Source organism: Passer montanus, unplaced genomic scaffold (assembly GCF_014805655.1).
Source record: "Passer montanus isolate IOZ18808 unplaced genomic scaffold, ASM1480565v1 scaffold2, whole genome shotgun sequence".
In the NCBI taxonomy this organism is placed as follows: domain Eukaryota; kingdom Metazoa; phylum Chordata; class Aves; order Passeriformes; family Passeridae; genus Passer; species Passer montanus.
Window position 1 is genome coordinate 22,732,846 of NW_024366591.1, and position 16,242 is coordinate 22,749,087.

At 36.5% G+C, this 16,242-nt stretch overlaps 1 protein-coding gene across 4 annotated transcripts in view; it reads left to right on the forward strand.

Moving 5' to 3' along the window:
* Positions 1-15,784, forward strand: part of HBS1L (HBS1 like translational GTPase) — a 58,912-nt gene extending 43,128 nt beyond the window's left edge. For all 4 annotated transcript variants that reach the window (XM_039707014.1, XM_039707015.1, XM_039707016.1 and 1 more), the window contains 11 exons: positions 439-556; positions 3,299-3,445; positions 4,092-4,166; positions 4,928-5,045; positions 5,229-5,297; positions 8,517-8,621; positions 10,610-10,700; positions 12,299-12,407; positions 13,004-13,104; positions 14,023-14,167; positions 15,115-15,784. In XM_039707014.1, coding sequence (XP_039562948.1) covers positions 439-556; positions 3,299-3,445; positions 4,092-4,166; positions 4,928-5,045; positions 5,229-5,297; positions 8,517-8,621; positions 10,610-10,700; positions 12,299-12,407; positions 13,004-13,104; positions 14,023-14,167; positions 15,115-15,126 — 1,090 coding nt within the window. In that variant the 3' untranslated portion in view covers positions 15,127-15,784. The remainder of the gene's footprint in view (positions 1-438; positions 557-3,298; positions 3,446-4,091; positions 4,167-4,927; positions 5,046-5,228; positions 5,298-8,516; positions 8,622-10,609; positions 10,701-12,298; positions 12,408-13,003; positions 13,105-14,022; positions 14,168-15,114) is intronic.
* The last annotated feature ends 458 nt before the right edge of the window (positions 15,785-16,242 follow it).

The window sequence follows — 16,242 nt, forward strand, 5'->3', positions numbered from 1 at the left end:
CCTTCCTTGGTAATCTGGAGTTCTGCCTGTGCATCTTTGCAAATGTGTAACTGTATCTCTATAGTCCTATACCACCTATTTTTTTTTAAGCTCAGCTATATTTCTCTTATCTTTTTCTGAAGAACTAAATATCAAAAGTATAATTAGTAGTGATTTAGATATGCAGTTCAATTTTCATGTTTTTGCTGTGCTTTTTGGGGCACAGTCTAAGGGTGCATGGTAGTACTGGGAATTCTGGGTATTTTTCTTCACAACTGGATTTACTAAAACAGCTCTAGAGGTTTGCTCTTCCAGCATACAGGTATCCTTATGGTGAAGGTGAAATCAGTGAAAGATATGAAGGGTATAATTTCATGGTTGTGTTTTTAATAGCTTACTTTGTCTCTGTGAAGTTTTAAAGCAGTTTTTATTGTGCATTGCATGTATGCTTTATTTAAGGGGAGTGACAATGGATGTGGGTATGACCAAATTTGAGACACCAACTAAAGTAATTACACTGATGGATGCTCCAGGCCACAAGGACTTCATTCCAAATATGATCACAGGAGCAGCACAGGTAAAGATGGTCTAAAATGCTTTTTCCAATATCAGCATTATTTGTAGATTCTTCTTAAATTGTTTTTTGGTTTTTTTTCCTTTTAAAATCTAAGATGGACTGGAATGAAATCATTGATAGTATTAACCTCTCTTTGCATTTTCTAAACTTAAAAAATAATGTGTTTGTTAAATATTAAAGGTAGTTGCTTTTTTGATGCTAATGTTTGGGAGGAGGGTTTTATTATGCAAGTAATTTAATAGTAAGTTGCAGTTTGATAAAACCACACTTGAGCTTTGAAAGCTATTTAGATATGATATATGGCTACTCAGTTAGTAGTTCTGTGAAAGTCACATTGTAGGATAAGAATTTAAGTGATTTTGAGCTTAAAGAAAAAGAATTTATATGTCAAGCAGAACACATTTTTCTGTTTTACAGTGTATTTTGTAGGGGATGAGAAAACAGATAACAAAGTTTATACAGAATGCATTTATCTTGTCAAGAAGATAAATCTTGTCAGATCTGCAGAGACTGCAGGCCACTTGTTTTAGGAAAAGTAGGTGAAGTCAGTAGCATTGGACACTACCCATTGAGATCAGTATGACATGTACCAGTCTCCTATAGATTATTATTTGTGGAAATAATACCACAGAGATGGGGGAAAAAATAACATGGTTACATGATATAAAAGGAGTTTTGTTCTTGTTTTTGTTTTTTTTTTTTCACTTAAAAGGCACCCTTTTGTAAATAATAAAATTAATTCCCCAGAGTAGAGATTTAATTTTTTTTTTGAAAGCTAAGCTGCATATTTTTTTTTTTTTCACTTAAAGGCACCCTTTTGTAAATAATAAAATTGATTCTCCAGAGTAGAGATTTAATTTTTTTTTTCGAAAGCTAAGCTCCATATTGGTTTTTGCTTTGTCTGTGTCATAACTGTCTGAAATATGGGTTATATCTGAAGATCTTTGAGTACTTGGATGAGTACTGCTAGTATGATCTTAGATAGAGAACTGCACTGTAGGAAGATTGGTTTGTCCCAAGTTCTGCTTTAGCTCTGAAGCAGAGCCTGGGTGAGAATTCAAACCTTGTGACCCAGTGGTTAGGCTGCAGAGTAGTCAGAAGTTTTCAAATTATGGTATAGTGCTTATACAGCCATCTATATGGCAGAATATGTGTTGTAGCAATTTTATGAGTTTTAAAATTAGAAGTGAATCTTTGGTTTCAGAGCAGTGGAAAATGTTTACTCAGATATGGTATTTTTTTACAATTGTTGAAATAGTTTTTTTGTTTTGAGGGAAAAGCAACACAGGCAGAAGTATTAAGAGAAAAGTTGCACATTTTGCAGCAATTCTATCAGTCCAGCAGAAGGCAAGGCTGACCAAATAAAGCTTGGTATCTCTGTGTTCCAGCTCTCAGGGTGATGAGGGACTTGTCTGTTCTGGAGCCTGTTAAGGAATCACTGAAACTTTGCAACTCTCTGTTGCCTGTTAGAGCAGGCTCAGTGGTGAAGCAATGGCTGGAAATGGCTTTAGTGTCTTTTTATTGTGGAGAATGCTGTTAGGAGGTGAACCCCCAGCTGCTGTTACGCAAAATGAAAATCAGCCTTATCAAGGCCAGCATCTGGCCTTTGATACACATTCAATAAGTCCTTGAGGTACTGTTTTTATAATTTAGAAAATGTGGAATGTCTCTTTTTTTTTTTTGTTAAGAAGTTCACTGCAATGCACTTCTGAGGCTGGGAGCTCTGAGGAAATTCATCAGTTATCCTTTTCCTGTTCTCACACTCCTGCTGTCTCTGAGCTCTGGGGATTTCATGCCGAGGATGAGGCCAGGGTAGTTCAGAATCAGGACTCTCTTCCTTTTCCTGGAATTCTGAAGCATAAGCATTTAAGGAAAGGGAAAAAGTACTGCTTTTTCTTCTCTCTTTCCATTATGTCCATCTCCTCAGTCCTCTGAAATTGTCTTACACCTGCCTGTTGACACCAGTACCTTTGTTCACATCTGTTGCCATCACTTAGTACATGATGATGATTTAACTGGCAATTACTTACCAAAGCAGGAAAAGTGCAAGAAATATTAGCAGCAATTAAGGCTAACAGCAAGATCTGTGTATTTCCTAGTGCTTACATGCTGACTTTTATGCAGTGCTATAGACTGTTTGCTCTTAATGCTTTGGCAGAGGATTTGTCTAGCTGATGAAATAGGCTGCTTTGTCTTTTGCCACCTTGTGATGTTGGCATGCTCCAGTGTGTTGAGTGGACTGTGAAGCATTCACATCCAACATACAGTGAACAGTACAGTACAACTGGTTGTCCCAGTTGTATAGTGTGGTGATTTGTTTGTAATTTTTGCAGCTTCTCACTAAGAAGACAGTGTACAGACTGAGGCAGAGAGAACTGGACATTGTGCTCATACATTGTGTTCTAAAGCTTCTGAGTGGAGGCTGCTTTTGTTTAGATCTGTGCAGCATCCACAGTGGGTAGATTGAAGGGGACAGGTTCCCCAAACGAGCAGTTGGTCCTGTGTTTAACCAGGAGGTGCTTGTTTTTGACATAAGATGGCATAATGCCATAATATCTCACCAAAGTGGGTATGATACAGATGGGACTGAGCAGTTTCAATTACATTTGGAGCACATCAGGATTCTTTCTGTGTGAAGTACATTTTGTGTGAAATGTTACTGATTGAGGTATTTACCCAGATTATTTCCCCCTCTTAACCCCTTTTTTTGTTTTGTTTTTTTTTTTTTTCTTTATAATGTAGGCTGATGTGGCAATTTTGGTTGTGGATGCCAGCAGAGGAGAGTTTGAGGCAGGATTTGAGACGGGTGGACAAACTAGAGAACATGGATTATTAGTGCGCTCTCTGGGAGTGACACAGTTGGCTGTTGCTGTCAATAAAATGGACCAGGTACATGTTTAGTTTCTTCATTTAGGTGAGGGGCTTCTGTCTGGATTTGTAGACATTAAGTTTAAGGATCAGTATTGTGAAACTTGTAGTAAAGCATTGTTTCTTTGCTTTCCAGCTCTGTTCTTTGTGTTTAGACTTTATTATGCCATTCTTTTTATTTATGGGTGTATTTTCAAAATACATTTTGTGTGTTAATTTTGGTGCTAAAATGAGCAGGTGTCCCTTTTGTACTTGTGGAAATCTCACATAACAGTTGATCTCAGTGGAATCTGTAAGATCATCTTGGTGGTCATTTAGGTGAGGACCTCAATAGTTTTATTTAAATGTGCAAAGTGTGTTAAAGATTACTATTTATGTTTTAAGTTACTACTGTAGTGAATGTCTTACTGAATCTGAATTTTGTGTAAGCTTAAAAAAAAAAGTTACTGTTGAAATTAAAAGGGCTTGCAATTTTAGTGGTGTTTGTGATCAGTAGTTGCTAATGTGTATGCTCTTATATATTCAAGTATGAATGCACCTGGAAATCTCATGTTTATAAATACACATCTGTTTCTACTACAGAATTGATGACATGCAGCTGTATGTTCAAGTCATGGTTAAAAATCTGTAATTTTATTATCATATCATAATCTGTGCTTTATTTTAGGTCAATTGGCAACAGGAAAGATTTCAGGAAATTACAAATAAGCTTGGCCAATTTCTTAAGCAAGCTGGCTTTAAGGTAATATATTTGTGAGGCCTTTGTTGCTTTGTTCAAGGATTTGGGTGGGAGAAGCTTTTCCTACAGTCAGGTTATTTTGTGTTGCTTTCCTGCTACTGCTACATGCACATAATGTAGCAGATGCCTTTTCTTCCTGGTAGGGTGATACCGAGTCCTGCATAAGAGTAGTCAGTTCTTTAATACTCTTTGTGTCATCATCTTTGTTTAGGTCTGTTGAATCTTTGGGGTTCTTAGATCACTTGTAGTTTCTTGGGATTGTTGTCTACAAAGCAGAAGAGACAAAGAATTGTCTATCTTAACGTTCAGGATTTCATGAATTACAGTAGAGGGTTTTATACTGGAGCAGGTATCACTGTGGACTGTGAGCTCATGAGAACCCTCCTCTCATGTTTTCTGAATTCCAACTACTATTCATTTGGACTAGCAGTGGTCTTCCTGCAATCTCTATGCATAAAGCAGCAATTCAAACAAAAGTTTTCCTGTCAAACATGGAGGAGTTTATTACCTGAACTCAGTTTCTAGTTGTCAGCATTGATACCATCATGTTTAATTATCACTTTGTTGGAGCAGAGTGATTGGGCAAGAGATAACCACAGAGGAAATGGATTCACTGGGTAACCTGCCTTCTCCAGGGGAAATAGGAATGTGATAACTATTCTTTTAAAATTTAGATGCATAACATTGAAAAAATGCACCTCTAACTTCTGCTAGGAGATTCTGTTGTTAATGTATGCTTCACATCTGTTTGTTTTCTTTATTAGGAGTCAGATGTGGCTTATATCCCAACAAGTGGCCTTGGTGGTGAAAATCTAGTCACAAGGGGTCAGTCAAGTGACCTCACACAATGGTATAAAGGAAAGTGTTTGTTGGAGCAAATTGGTAAGTGCAATTTTCCTCATTTAAAATAATACCTCTTAGTCCTGTGTGTGTTAAAACTTATTTTGGGGAGAATGTGAAACAAAGTCAATGGAATGCAACATAATTAATTTCTCTTAACAGAGAAGTTGCTGAGATAGTTATTAAATACAGACATTCTAAAAGATCTTATCAATTTATTTGCAGATTCTTTCAAGCCACCACAGAGATCAGTGGATAAACCATTTAGACTGTGTGTTGCTGATGTTTTTAAAGGTTGGTTGTTTTTATAATGTTTTTACCATCATTTCACCAATATTTAACACAAGTGTTAAAAAATGCTGTCAAAATAAGACTTAAAATTGGAGCTTCATGTGTAGTCCTAGACCAGAATAGGATATTTTCAAGTTCTATTCCTTGCCAAATTTTAAATAGTATTGCTGAAGGTGAAACACCTTGGAAAAGATTAAGGAAGGTAATCTGCATGACCAATTATTTGTCTGTGTAATGAGTTCATGGTTCTGTGGGACAGAATATGGGACTTTCCCAAACTGGTTCTGCTGGACTAAATCAATATTTCTCAAATTTTTATGAGTGTGGCTTTGGGCTCTTTTGCTTTCCAGTCCTAGATTTTAAACAAGTTTGTCTTGTTCCTTTTCTGTTCATTGTTGTAGTTGTGAATAATGAAATGTTCCTTAATTTTTGTATAAAAATTTGGACAGATGAGGTGGAAGAAAATCGTGGTGGTGGTGAGACTGTGACAACCAACCAAGGATTTAAGTCAGTGAGCTATTCCCTAGCATTAATAAAGATAGGAACAGCAAGAAATATAACCAGTTCTTACTTTGGTTGTCTGGTGGAAATAGAGTACCTTGAGCCTGTAAGATTTTCGTGGTAAACTTCATTTTTTCCCCCATTTAGTCATTTACAATTGCAGATAACTTAGAAGAAATAAGGCTTCTAGACTCAGCCCATTTGAAATATTCTGTAGGTCCCTTGAGAAATGTTGCAAACCAAATGACAGCATGATTTGAACTGTTGTAAATATTTGTAATCGAATATGATTGTTGAAATTCATATTTTAAGAAATTTTGCTTTCTATTTAGGATATTTATAGGGGAAATACAAAAAAATCAGATCGAAATACTGATTGTAAGTAGTATAAACCTGGAAATACCAGGTTTGTGCAATTTTCACGTGGGCCTTTGAGAAAACACTAGATATTGTGCATGCCCTTAATTAGCTGATTTAACTGAAGCCATAATGCTAAATATTGAAGAGTTGCATGGGAAATTACCCTAGTGTGATATTACTGGTTTTGTCATCTATGCCATCTCTGTGTTTATGTTTCCCTCTTTAATTTTATGAACTGTGGGAAAGTGTCTTTGGATTATTGATTGAGATATTTCAAAATAATATATCACAGTTTTTCAGCTGAAATAATCATTTTTGGGTTGAGAAAAGTTTCACAAAATGAGCAATTTTGACTACATCTATTTTGCTAAAGTATGCAAAAAAATAATGACTTTGGAAGGGACACAATTTACGTATAGAGGGTTTATCACTAAATGTGGTCTTTTAGGTGGTTTTTTAGGCTATTTTTTCTTATGTTATAATCTCAAAACTTGATCAACTTTGATGCCACCAGAGGAAGTAGCTGCAGATACAAGTACGTGAAGCAATAGTTGTTCTCAGCTCTGTTCCAGTACCTGTGCATGCTCAGGAGGAGCTGTCCACAGAAGTGTGTAAAAAGTGAGAGTGCTGAGTGTACTCCCCACATCGTTTGGAAAACCCCTTTCTCTATTAAGGCTGCTCAGAGCCAGCTGCCTCAGCCAGCTTTTAGCTGTTATCCTCCACAGTCCTCCTAATATTCATTCTCTCCAGACTAACTATCTCTTGATGTGTAAATCCCTTTGCTGCTGCATCAGTCCCCACTTACCATATTATAATTCTGTCTAGGGTATGACTGGTCTGACCCTAAAATGCCTTGTCCACCAACCAAATCTTGAGTACAAAGAGCATGTTCTGGCAGAACCCAAATACCATGATGCACAGAAACTGGGCCATTTTTTATGCTCTGATTCTGTCCCCCACTGTCCATTTTGCACTTGCTCTGATTTCAGAGGTAACTGAAGGAACTTGACACTTTTCAGGAAGCAATCAGCATAGGAGTTGGTGAAGCTTCAAAGACCACATTGGTTTACCAAGCCAAACCTGGTGATGATGTGAACAAAAGATAAATGGTTCTCAATTGTGCTTGGAAGTGGCTGAGAACCTGGAATCAGGTCATGTTTCTGGTTGCCACAAGTGCTTGCAAGGCCAGCTGCAGGTTGTTTTGTGTACCGTATTGAGGTGGTGTCTGTAACGTGACTTGGGTATTCTTTTTCTAGCCAGTATCAGCTTTGCAGTTTTCTGTTTGACATCTGATGTCATCTGTTAATTGTTGTGTTTCATGTCATTTGCTGGCATGAATAGAGGAAAACTAGCATGCAGGCATACTGGTAATATTTTTCCAGATAGAAAGATGGAAGCGTTCACTACACAGAAGCATTTATCAGTATCTGTGGTAAATGCAAAGAGCAAGTCAGTAGTAAGTGACCTCAAGATTGGAGTTCTACTTGTTCTTTTAAATTCAGCTCTAAGTTCAGCTTTTAATTTAATGTGAGACACAAAATACTAAGATGCTTTCTTGTATCACTGAATTCTGATGTTCAGCAAAAGATTATTTGTTGTTTGTGTGGATACTGAAAATGTCATTGTAGAATCAGTTCAGAGAGTTATTTTTAAACACACCTGCAAACACATGCTAAGAAGATGAGGCATTTGTTAAGGTGTATGTGCATAAATATCCATGTGTAGAATATCTTTGGAAAGTAACTGGCATATCATTCAAATGATGAACAGGCTCTTAGGATATTGAAGATGAAAATTTTGCAGATCTTTTATTCAGAAATACTTAATCATCTCCAGTTATAATAGTTTCTCGTATTAAAAAGTACTGAATCATTCTTTCACTTTTCCAGGAGTAAAAGTAATATGCAGACAGAGTATGTAGGATTCTGACTCAGTTGAACAGTAAATGGCATAGAAATTTGCACCTGTATGCATGAGAATAATTGTGAGAGTGTGTCATATTCCTTTTATCTGTAATTATATTGACAAAGTGCTGAATTAAATAATATTGCTAGAAATAAAGGGGCTTAGTCTAATACTGAAAAAACTAAAAAATATTTATTTATGTACCTACATTTGTTTAAAGAAGAAGATTTCTTCCTTAGTTCTGAAAAATATAAGATCTAGAGGTTTTGAATTTAATGTTTCATTTTCATTATGATGCACAGCTGGCTAACTTGCAAGTACTGAACACTGCTGAGAAGGGGAAAAAAATCTTCACTATATTAAAAACTTGTCTGTGCATTGGTGAAGGACTTAACTTCTGATGGGAAACTGACTGTATTATGAAGTTTTTTGAAATTGTTGCTGTGTTTGTTACAGACCAAGGTTCAGGATTTTGTGTGACTGGTAAAATAGAAGCAGGCTATATTCAGGTTGGAGAACGACTTCTGGCAATGCCTCCCAATGAAACTTGCACTGCAAAAGGTACAGTCTTCAGAAGCGTGTTTACTTTCAGGTCAATACTGGGCTAGAAACAGTTACTGAAATGGTAACAGACTGTCAAACTGATACCAACTGTCAAACATAAATTGTGAAAGCATAAAACGAATTTCTTTAGATGTGACTGTGTCTGTATAAATATGTCTGTGAAGAGTATGTGAAATCTCGAATACTTTTTTTTTACTGTATCAGATAATCCAAATGTTATAGCCTTGTGGCTTTTGACATGGCTCTATGAAGAGCCTGTAAAAGCATTTGAGTTCCAGCAATGTCTGTAAAGATATTCAGTACAGGAATCATTAGTATTCAGCTTTACTGTGTAGGGCTTCTGCTAGGAGTGTGAGGATGTTGAACAACCTTTAGAAATTAATCTTATGAATTGGTTGTGAAAAAGCTTGAGAATAAAGTCATCGTTCCTGTTTGATGTTGTAAGATTTGTCACTGATCCTTTCATAGTATCAAACTTCCAGGATATAGTTGTCTTGAACAGCTAGAAAATAGAAGAAAATCGGATTTAAATTTCAATATATTTGATTTCTGGAAAGAAATAGCTAGACATTAAGTGCTTAGCTGTTTCCTGATTAAGCTTGCTTCTTTGTGCTGCAGAGTAGGTTTTGCTTCATATGCAAATAGAAAGATAAAATTATGATTTTCCTACATTGGCCAGTGAATAAAAAATTGAGTCCTTGAGATATGAATAGGTTTTTGTATCTAAGTATTTAGCCTGAATACAGCAATGTGTTGATTTGGTTGTCTGTTCTGTTCCAAACCGGCTTGTTTGGTGCTAATTTGGGAAGCTCTTCAGTCTATGAACGCACACAGTTCTATGCACGTTATTCACATGCACAGGAATGTTACAATAATGTGGATGAATTTGGGTAGCAGACCACTGTAGTCACTCCCCTGTGTGGGGCGTGGAAGAAGTACCATGGAAACAGATGTATTTTGTCTGAGTATCTCCTGCAGCATGATTCTATGTTTTTTCTTTTGTACTGCCTCTCCTATGACTGAAATGCAAATGAAGATTGGGCATATAAATTCATTAGGCATTTACTATTTATATTCAATGTAAAGAAGTAATAATTTAATTTAGCATACAGTATTTACTTTAGGCAGTGTGCGCATTAGGATTCAAGTTGTTCATTTCAAGAGGCTGAATTTCTTTCATTCTGTGATGATGACAGATATATCAATAATTATCAGCACTGTTTAAAAATGATACTTAACATGATTATAGTTGAATCATGCTTTCTGGCATGTTTTTGGCAAGTGGTTTTGGGAACAAATCTGCAAGTCAAGAGGTACAATCTGCAGCAAAATAGAACTAGATCCTATTTCTAAAAAAACAGTTTTCTTCTTTCTCTCCTGGTGTCCACCAGAAACCTCAGGATGTTCAATCAGAGCTAATTATTCTTGCCCTCACCAATCAGGCAGGTTGTCTTTTAAAGAAATTAAAACGCATAAAAATCAGAATTCAGTTGCTTGTAAAGATGCTTTCTAATAGACACGATGTTGTGAACGGAAGGCTTCAGTTAGGTTTTTTTATGAAAGAGTCAGCAAACCCACTCAAGGTAAATGAAAGTTGACACAGTACCATTAAAGTACATGAAAGATGCGGTCTAGGGTGTGCGTGTGCCTCAAAGGATGGGTGGGGCAGATATGGAGATATTAGTACTGCAGCGTTTTCAGGATTGCGTCATCTGTGCTGGTGGCAAGGGCCAGGTCCCCTCCTCTGGCTCGAATAAGGCCATGTTATGGTGCAGGGTGCGGTGAGAGAGAATAGTGAATCCTCACCAAGGGGAAAGAAAGGCTTCCTCAGTCTTCTCAGTTAAAAAGCTTTTACTCTCAACCCATTCATACTGAAAATTGATGAGTAATGGTTGATGAAGCACAAATGGCCCAAACAGAGCTGTTTGTTTGTAGCTCAGAACCTAGGTACTTCACTGTGAGGTTCTGTTCTTACTCATTTCCAGGAATCACACTGCACGATGAACCAGTTGATTGGGCTGCAGCAGGAGATCACGTTAGTCTCACTTTGACCGGCATGGATATCATCAAAATCAAGTGAGCAAAACTGGGTTTCAGTCTAAGTAACGGTTTGTTTTTAATGAAAAGCTGTATAACTATTACACTGGGCTATATTACAGCGGTTTACTTGAAGAATGATGTGGCTACCAGGATATTTAAAACCAAAGTGATGCATATCACCTGGCCTGCATGAACAAACGTTGGAAACATCTGCTGCATGTGCAACGGCAGCCTCAGAAGAATACTGTCAGTTTTCCTTTGCCCTAGTGCTGACACCAGTAACCTTCCAAGCCCTTTTCTTTTAGACTACCCCTTGGACATTTTAACTGCCAAATAAATTCAACCTTGCTAAATAAAACAGAAAAAATTTAAAGAACATCTCAAATTATCAATCATTCTAACAGGACACGTGCAAACTGTCATTTTGTACTAATAAGTAAATCTGTACAAGGGAATTGATGGAACCTGTTTATTCAACACATTTAGCTAATTGTAAGATTTATTTTCCTAAATGTTTTGCTAAGGGGTGGTGTAATAGTGAGGTGCAGCAAACCTCTTGGTGTCTTCTCCAGTCTGTAGGATTCATGCTGTGCATTAGCCTCAAGCTTTTAAGTGTCAGTTGTTGTTTAGGCCACATAATTGGATCCACAATTTGTTCACCTTTTTTACATTTCGGTTGGACTTCAGACAGCAAACTTTCAAGCTACTCTTGGAAAATCTCCTTGCATTGATAGTTTTTCAAATCTATGCTCTGATTTAAGGGAAAAGTACAGGTATTCTGTGTTGCCATTTCATAGTGGGGTGGCATTCTCAGTGGTCAAAGGTTGAGGGAAGTCTTGTTCTAGTTGTGGAATGAAGTCTTGAGTCAGTTTGTTACATTGATGTCTTCATCTTTTGTAGATATGTTAGGGTTGTCAAAAAAAGCTATGAATTTTCAAGTCCTTTTGATATTGATGAAATTTGATGTATATGTTTAATCGTGCTGTTTTTTTCTCTTCTGTCATGTTTTCCTGTGTGGGATTAATTTTCCTTTCATTTCAGATGGCTAAAAGTAGCCCCTATGAAAAAGCTGTGTCTAGTCTACTTAGCAACTTGTAACAAGCAGCAGCTTTATTGTGACTCCAAGTAGAATGTTTTGAAATGAGAGCTGCTGAAAGCTCAGGTTTTGAGTCCTGATCCTGATGTTCCCTTATTATCCTAAAAATATTAGAGCCACAGGCAGCAGTACTGCAATTTTGGGCACCCTGCAGTATCTTATGCTGTTGAACGGAAACCCTGAATCTCTGAATGAAAGTCTAATTCTTAAAAATATCTACGCACAGGAAACAATGACATTTTCAGAAACTGATTAGCAATGGAGGTAATTGTTCACTGAACTAGACAGAGCCCTTCATGCATACACACAAAATAAGGTAGACATTGTCTAGGAACGCGTTTTGTTACAGGCTTCAATACAGTGTTCCTGGAGATCCACACACCTACAACCCCCCACCGCCCTGCTTACATTAAACTGGTGTTGCTTTTCCTTTGCTTGTCTTAATCACTGCACTGGAAAAGGATACTTATTGAACACTTCTGTGTCAAGAGATTGTTTTATTTATTTTTTTAATTTTTTTTTTTGTTCTCTCTTCTAGTGTGGGCTGTGTATTTTGTGATCCCAAGGAACCCATTAAAGTTTGTACTCGGTTCAGAGCTCGGATTCTCATCTTCAATATTGAGATTCCAATCACTAAAGGATTTCCTGTAAGTCTCTGTGGAAACTGTGTTCATGGCAGATTACTCTCTCTGTTTGACCTCCTGAATATGAGACACAGTCAGAATCCAGAAGTGGTTCTGTCTCTCCAGAGGAAACAGATTATTCTGTAATTTGAAGTGGATAGAAGGGGCTACGGTGCCTGTTTATGCATTTTCTTACTGGCTTTTACTACATAGCTGAGCCATTTCAGAGAATGTGAGTTCCACCACAGCTAGGCTTGAGAAGCTCATGTCTTGTGGAAATATAGTGATGCACTTAAGTGTAAGATACCTTTTAAGATACTTTTTAAAATAAATAAAATATCAATTCAGAACTGCATTGAAGTGGCAAAAGCCAAACACTAAAGGATGAAAAATGTATTTATGATGACATGAAATATGGCCTTTGTGTCATATCAGTTTTGATCACAAAGTTTAGGAACTAGGAACAGTTACTGGGTGTGAGACACACACTCCTGTGAGAGAAGGTTTATAAGTATTTGTTTAAAAAAATTCAGTCTTAAAGCAAGCTGCTGTTTTCAGCTATTAACACCTAGGATTGCTGATTATTGTAGGATGTTTAATAACTGCAAAAATATTTTCAGGTGCTTTTACACTATCAAACAGTAAGTGAACCTGCTACTATTACAAGACTGTTGAGTGTCCTGCACAAAAGTACTGGTGAAGTGACAAAGAAAAAACCTAAGTAAGTGTTATGAATAGTTAATAATTACTCAAGAAATGGGTTGATGTTTAATACACAGTATATCAAACAGGTTCTACTATGAATCAATTGTATGTTATAAGAATATGCTTTTATTGTTTTAGTTGGTTTCATGTTTGGATTTCAATGTGCTTTGCAAACTGAAAAGCCTCCTGCCCTCTTGATAACTGCAGAGCACTTGAGAAGTACAGTGATTTAGGCCTAAGGTCACTTGCATAATTGGGAATGAATCCTAGATCAGCAGTGCCTAACTTAAAGGATTTTTTTCCTCCCTCTCTCTCTCTCTTTTTTTTTTTTAACAGTATTTCTTCTTTTACTGTTAAAGCATGGGATCCTTATATAATTCTGGAGATTTCTAACTGCCTAAAACACACTTGACTAGACAATGTGTCAGTGCAAAAAAAAGAAATTTAGGGTATCTTCCCATACAATTACAGTAACTACACTCTAGTTGTTTAAAATAATATTTTAAAATTAATATAGAAATGCTATTTAAGACATACAACATTTTCAGAATAATCCTTTTCCAGAAATTTCATGGCTGAAACTTGCAGACTTCTGCAAAGTAATGAATGGGCTCTGTAGCTGTGGGGTTGAAATAAGAATTGATTTCCACTTCACATGAAAAAACAGGTGCTAATAAGATAAATAGCTTCAAAACAATTTGTTAAATGCTGTGGTGAGTGCCAAAAAGTTTTTGAAGAAAACTCATTTGCCTGGAGTATACATTTTAATAAGGCATCTAAGTTTTCAGTCTTGTGGCTTGGGTTATACTTGAAATCAAGTTTGATAGTTGTACTGTGGGCTTTCTAAAATGATTTTTCCCATTTATTCAGTGTTCTTTTCTTTATTGATCCATGCATACATTTCTAATAGAGTTTTCTGCTTTTTTTCCTGCAGGTTCTTGGCTAAAGGCCAGAATGCTCTAGTAGAGCTACAAACTCAAAGACCTGTTGCTCTAGAGTTGTACAAAGATTTTAAAGAGCTGGGGAGGTTTATGTTACGCTACAGTGGTTCCACTATTGCTGCAGGAGTTGTTACAGAGGTATGGCATTTTTGTAATAGACTTTCTGTACTGCAGAGGAGTGATGTTATGGTTAAGACCTGTTTTACACCCTCTAGCCCGGAGTGAATATTTTTGTGCTAAGGAAGAGACAGTGCTTCAGCAAGATGTAAGGAAAACTTGTCATAATTCTGTCTAATTTATTAGGAGTAAAAATTACTGTGTTTAGAATTTCTCCTCTTTCCCCTTGAATTGAAATATATCAGTCTTTTTGCAATGTCTGCATGAATATTCTGGAAGCAGTTTGTAAATAAGAAGTGTTGGCCATTTTAACTGTCTAGGTTGGGTCCAACGTCTTTTTCTGTTAAAATTGTACATTTGATTCTTACTGATGCTGATACTGATTTTCTGATTCTGCAGAGAGGAAGCAAAGACTGTAGGGCTAAACATAAATGTTTTATCTTCAACTAGAAGCAAAAAATGTGAATGTCCCTCCAGCTGTCCCTTTAAAAAATCTTGTGCATTAACCAAGTTCTGGCACTGAGAACTTAAGCCTGAGTCATTTAATGTCAAAACTTAGAATTAGAGCATGAGCTTTTCTGGTTTCTCTGTGTATATGTAAGAATGATGTGCTAGGTCAGTCACAGGTCTTATGGATGTAGAATGCTCCTAAAAATCTGTCTGGTCTTAAATAAGTTCCAGAAATAGGATGGATTGAACCCATTTTTCATTAAATTTGAGGTGAATGGGATTTTTAGATCTGCAATGTTTAGAGGTAGACTAATGTTTGTAGAATTGGGACTAAATAACCTCTTTGATATGTTATTTGGGAATTGCTATTTTAGTACTTGTCTTCTTGTTCCGAGAATTTAAGTGGAAAAAGAATTGTTTTTTCCACAACTATATAATACTGAAAAACACCGAGATAATTTTACACTTAGTACTTAATTTTTCACCATTGGATTTTTTCCATTTGATTACATTTTTAGATTAAAGAATGACAGTGGTGACAGAATTTCCACCGTCCAAGCAAAACTCAATCAGATATCCAAACTTCTGAGTAAGAATCCAGTTATTTCAGTTGAAGGAACAAGTGCAATTAACTGGGGAGAAGATGGTGGTGACAAAAGTCGAATTGTGTGAGACATCTGGGGATCCCTTCATCAGTCTCTCCTGCTGCAGAACAAGATGCCAACTGACAAGGAACTGCAAGTGTTGCACTTCTTGATCTGAAGAATCTCATGAGTTTCTCCATGTGGAATTTAGCCCTTAGAGAAGTTGATGGAAAAATATTAGAAAGCTGAATTAGAGAAAAAGATGATGAATTATCATGAAACAAACTTCTTACTTACAGACATAAATTGTTTACATATTTTCTTTGATTGCTTTTTTGCTGCACATTAATTCAGTAAAGTAACTTTATTGGTCTAAAATATTTTTAGGTTTGAATTGAATGCATATTCAGGGAAAAAAAAAACAAACCTATTTACCTTGTTTTCAAGAGAATGGCATGTAGTATTATCATGGGATTGCTTTCCCTGTCCCAGAATTTATTTAAGAAAAAAGAGATTTTCTTTTGCTGTGTAGTGGAAGCTGTGCCAAATTTGGCTAATTTTATTTTTTAAACAGTGAGAATAATAAAATAAATTTGTCTGAGCATTTTTGACTCCCTCATCTTTTGTTATTTAAACACTCCTAAATTGTGTTAAATCATTCTTTACTTACCATAACTGAGAAGTTTCAGAGTAAACTTATGAGTTAAAATGCGAAACTGGCATCCAATTTGGCTTTCTGAAGAAATAATTTCAGTTTTTCTCATGTTACTCAGTGCAGCCACTGTGCATACACGTCTCTTTCATCCAGACTTAGTGCTCTTTTGAACAAAGGCTGACCGTTTAATCTTGTGGTGTCTGCTAAAGCCAAATTGTGCTGACTTATGCCTGTAACTCCTTCCTGCTTTTCAGTAATGGGGTTGATGAAACCTTCCAGCTTAAAGGAGGATCCTTCTGCCACCTCCAGCTCAGGACAGACACACTTTACTACAACTTGGAAGTTATATTGGTAGGAATTTTGAGAGGACCTCAGGTGTTTCAGGACCTATATGTGAGTGCAGAGTG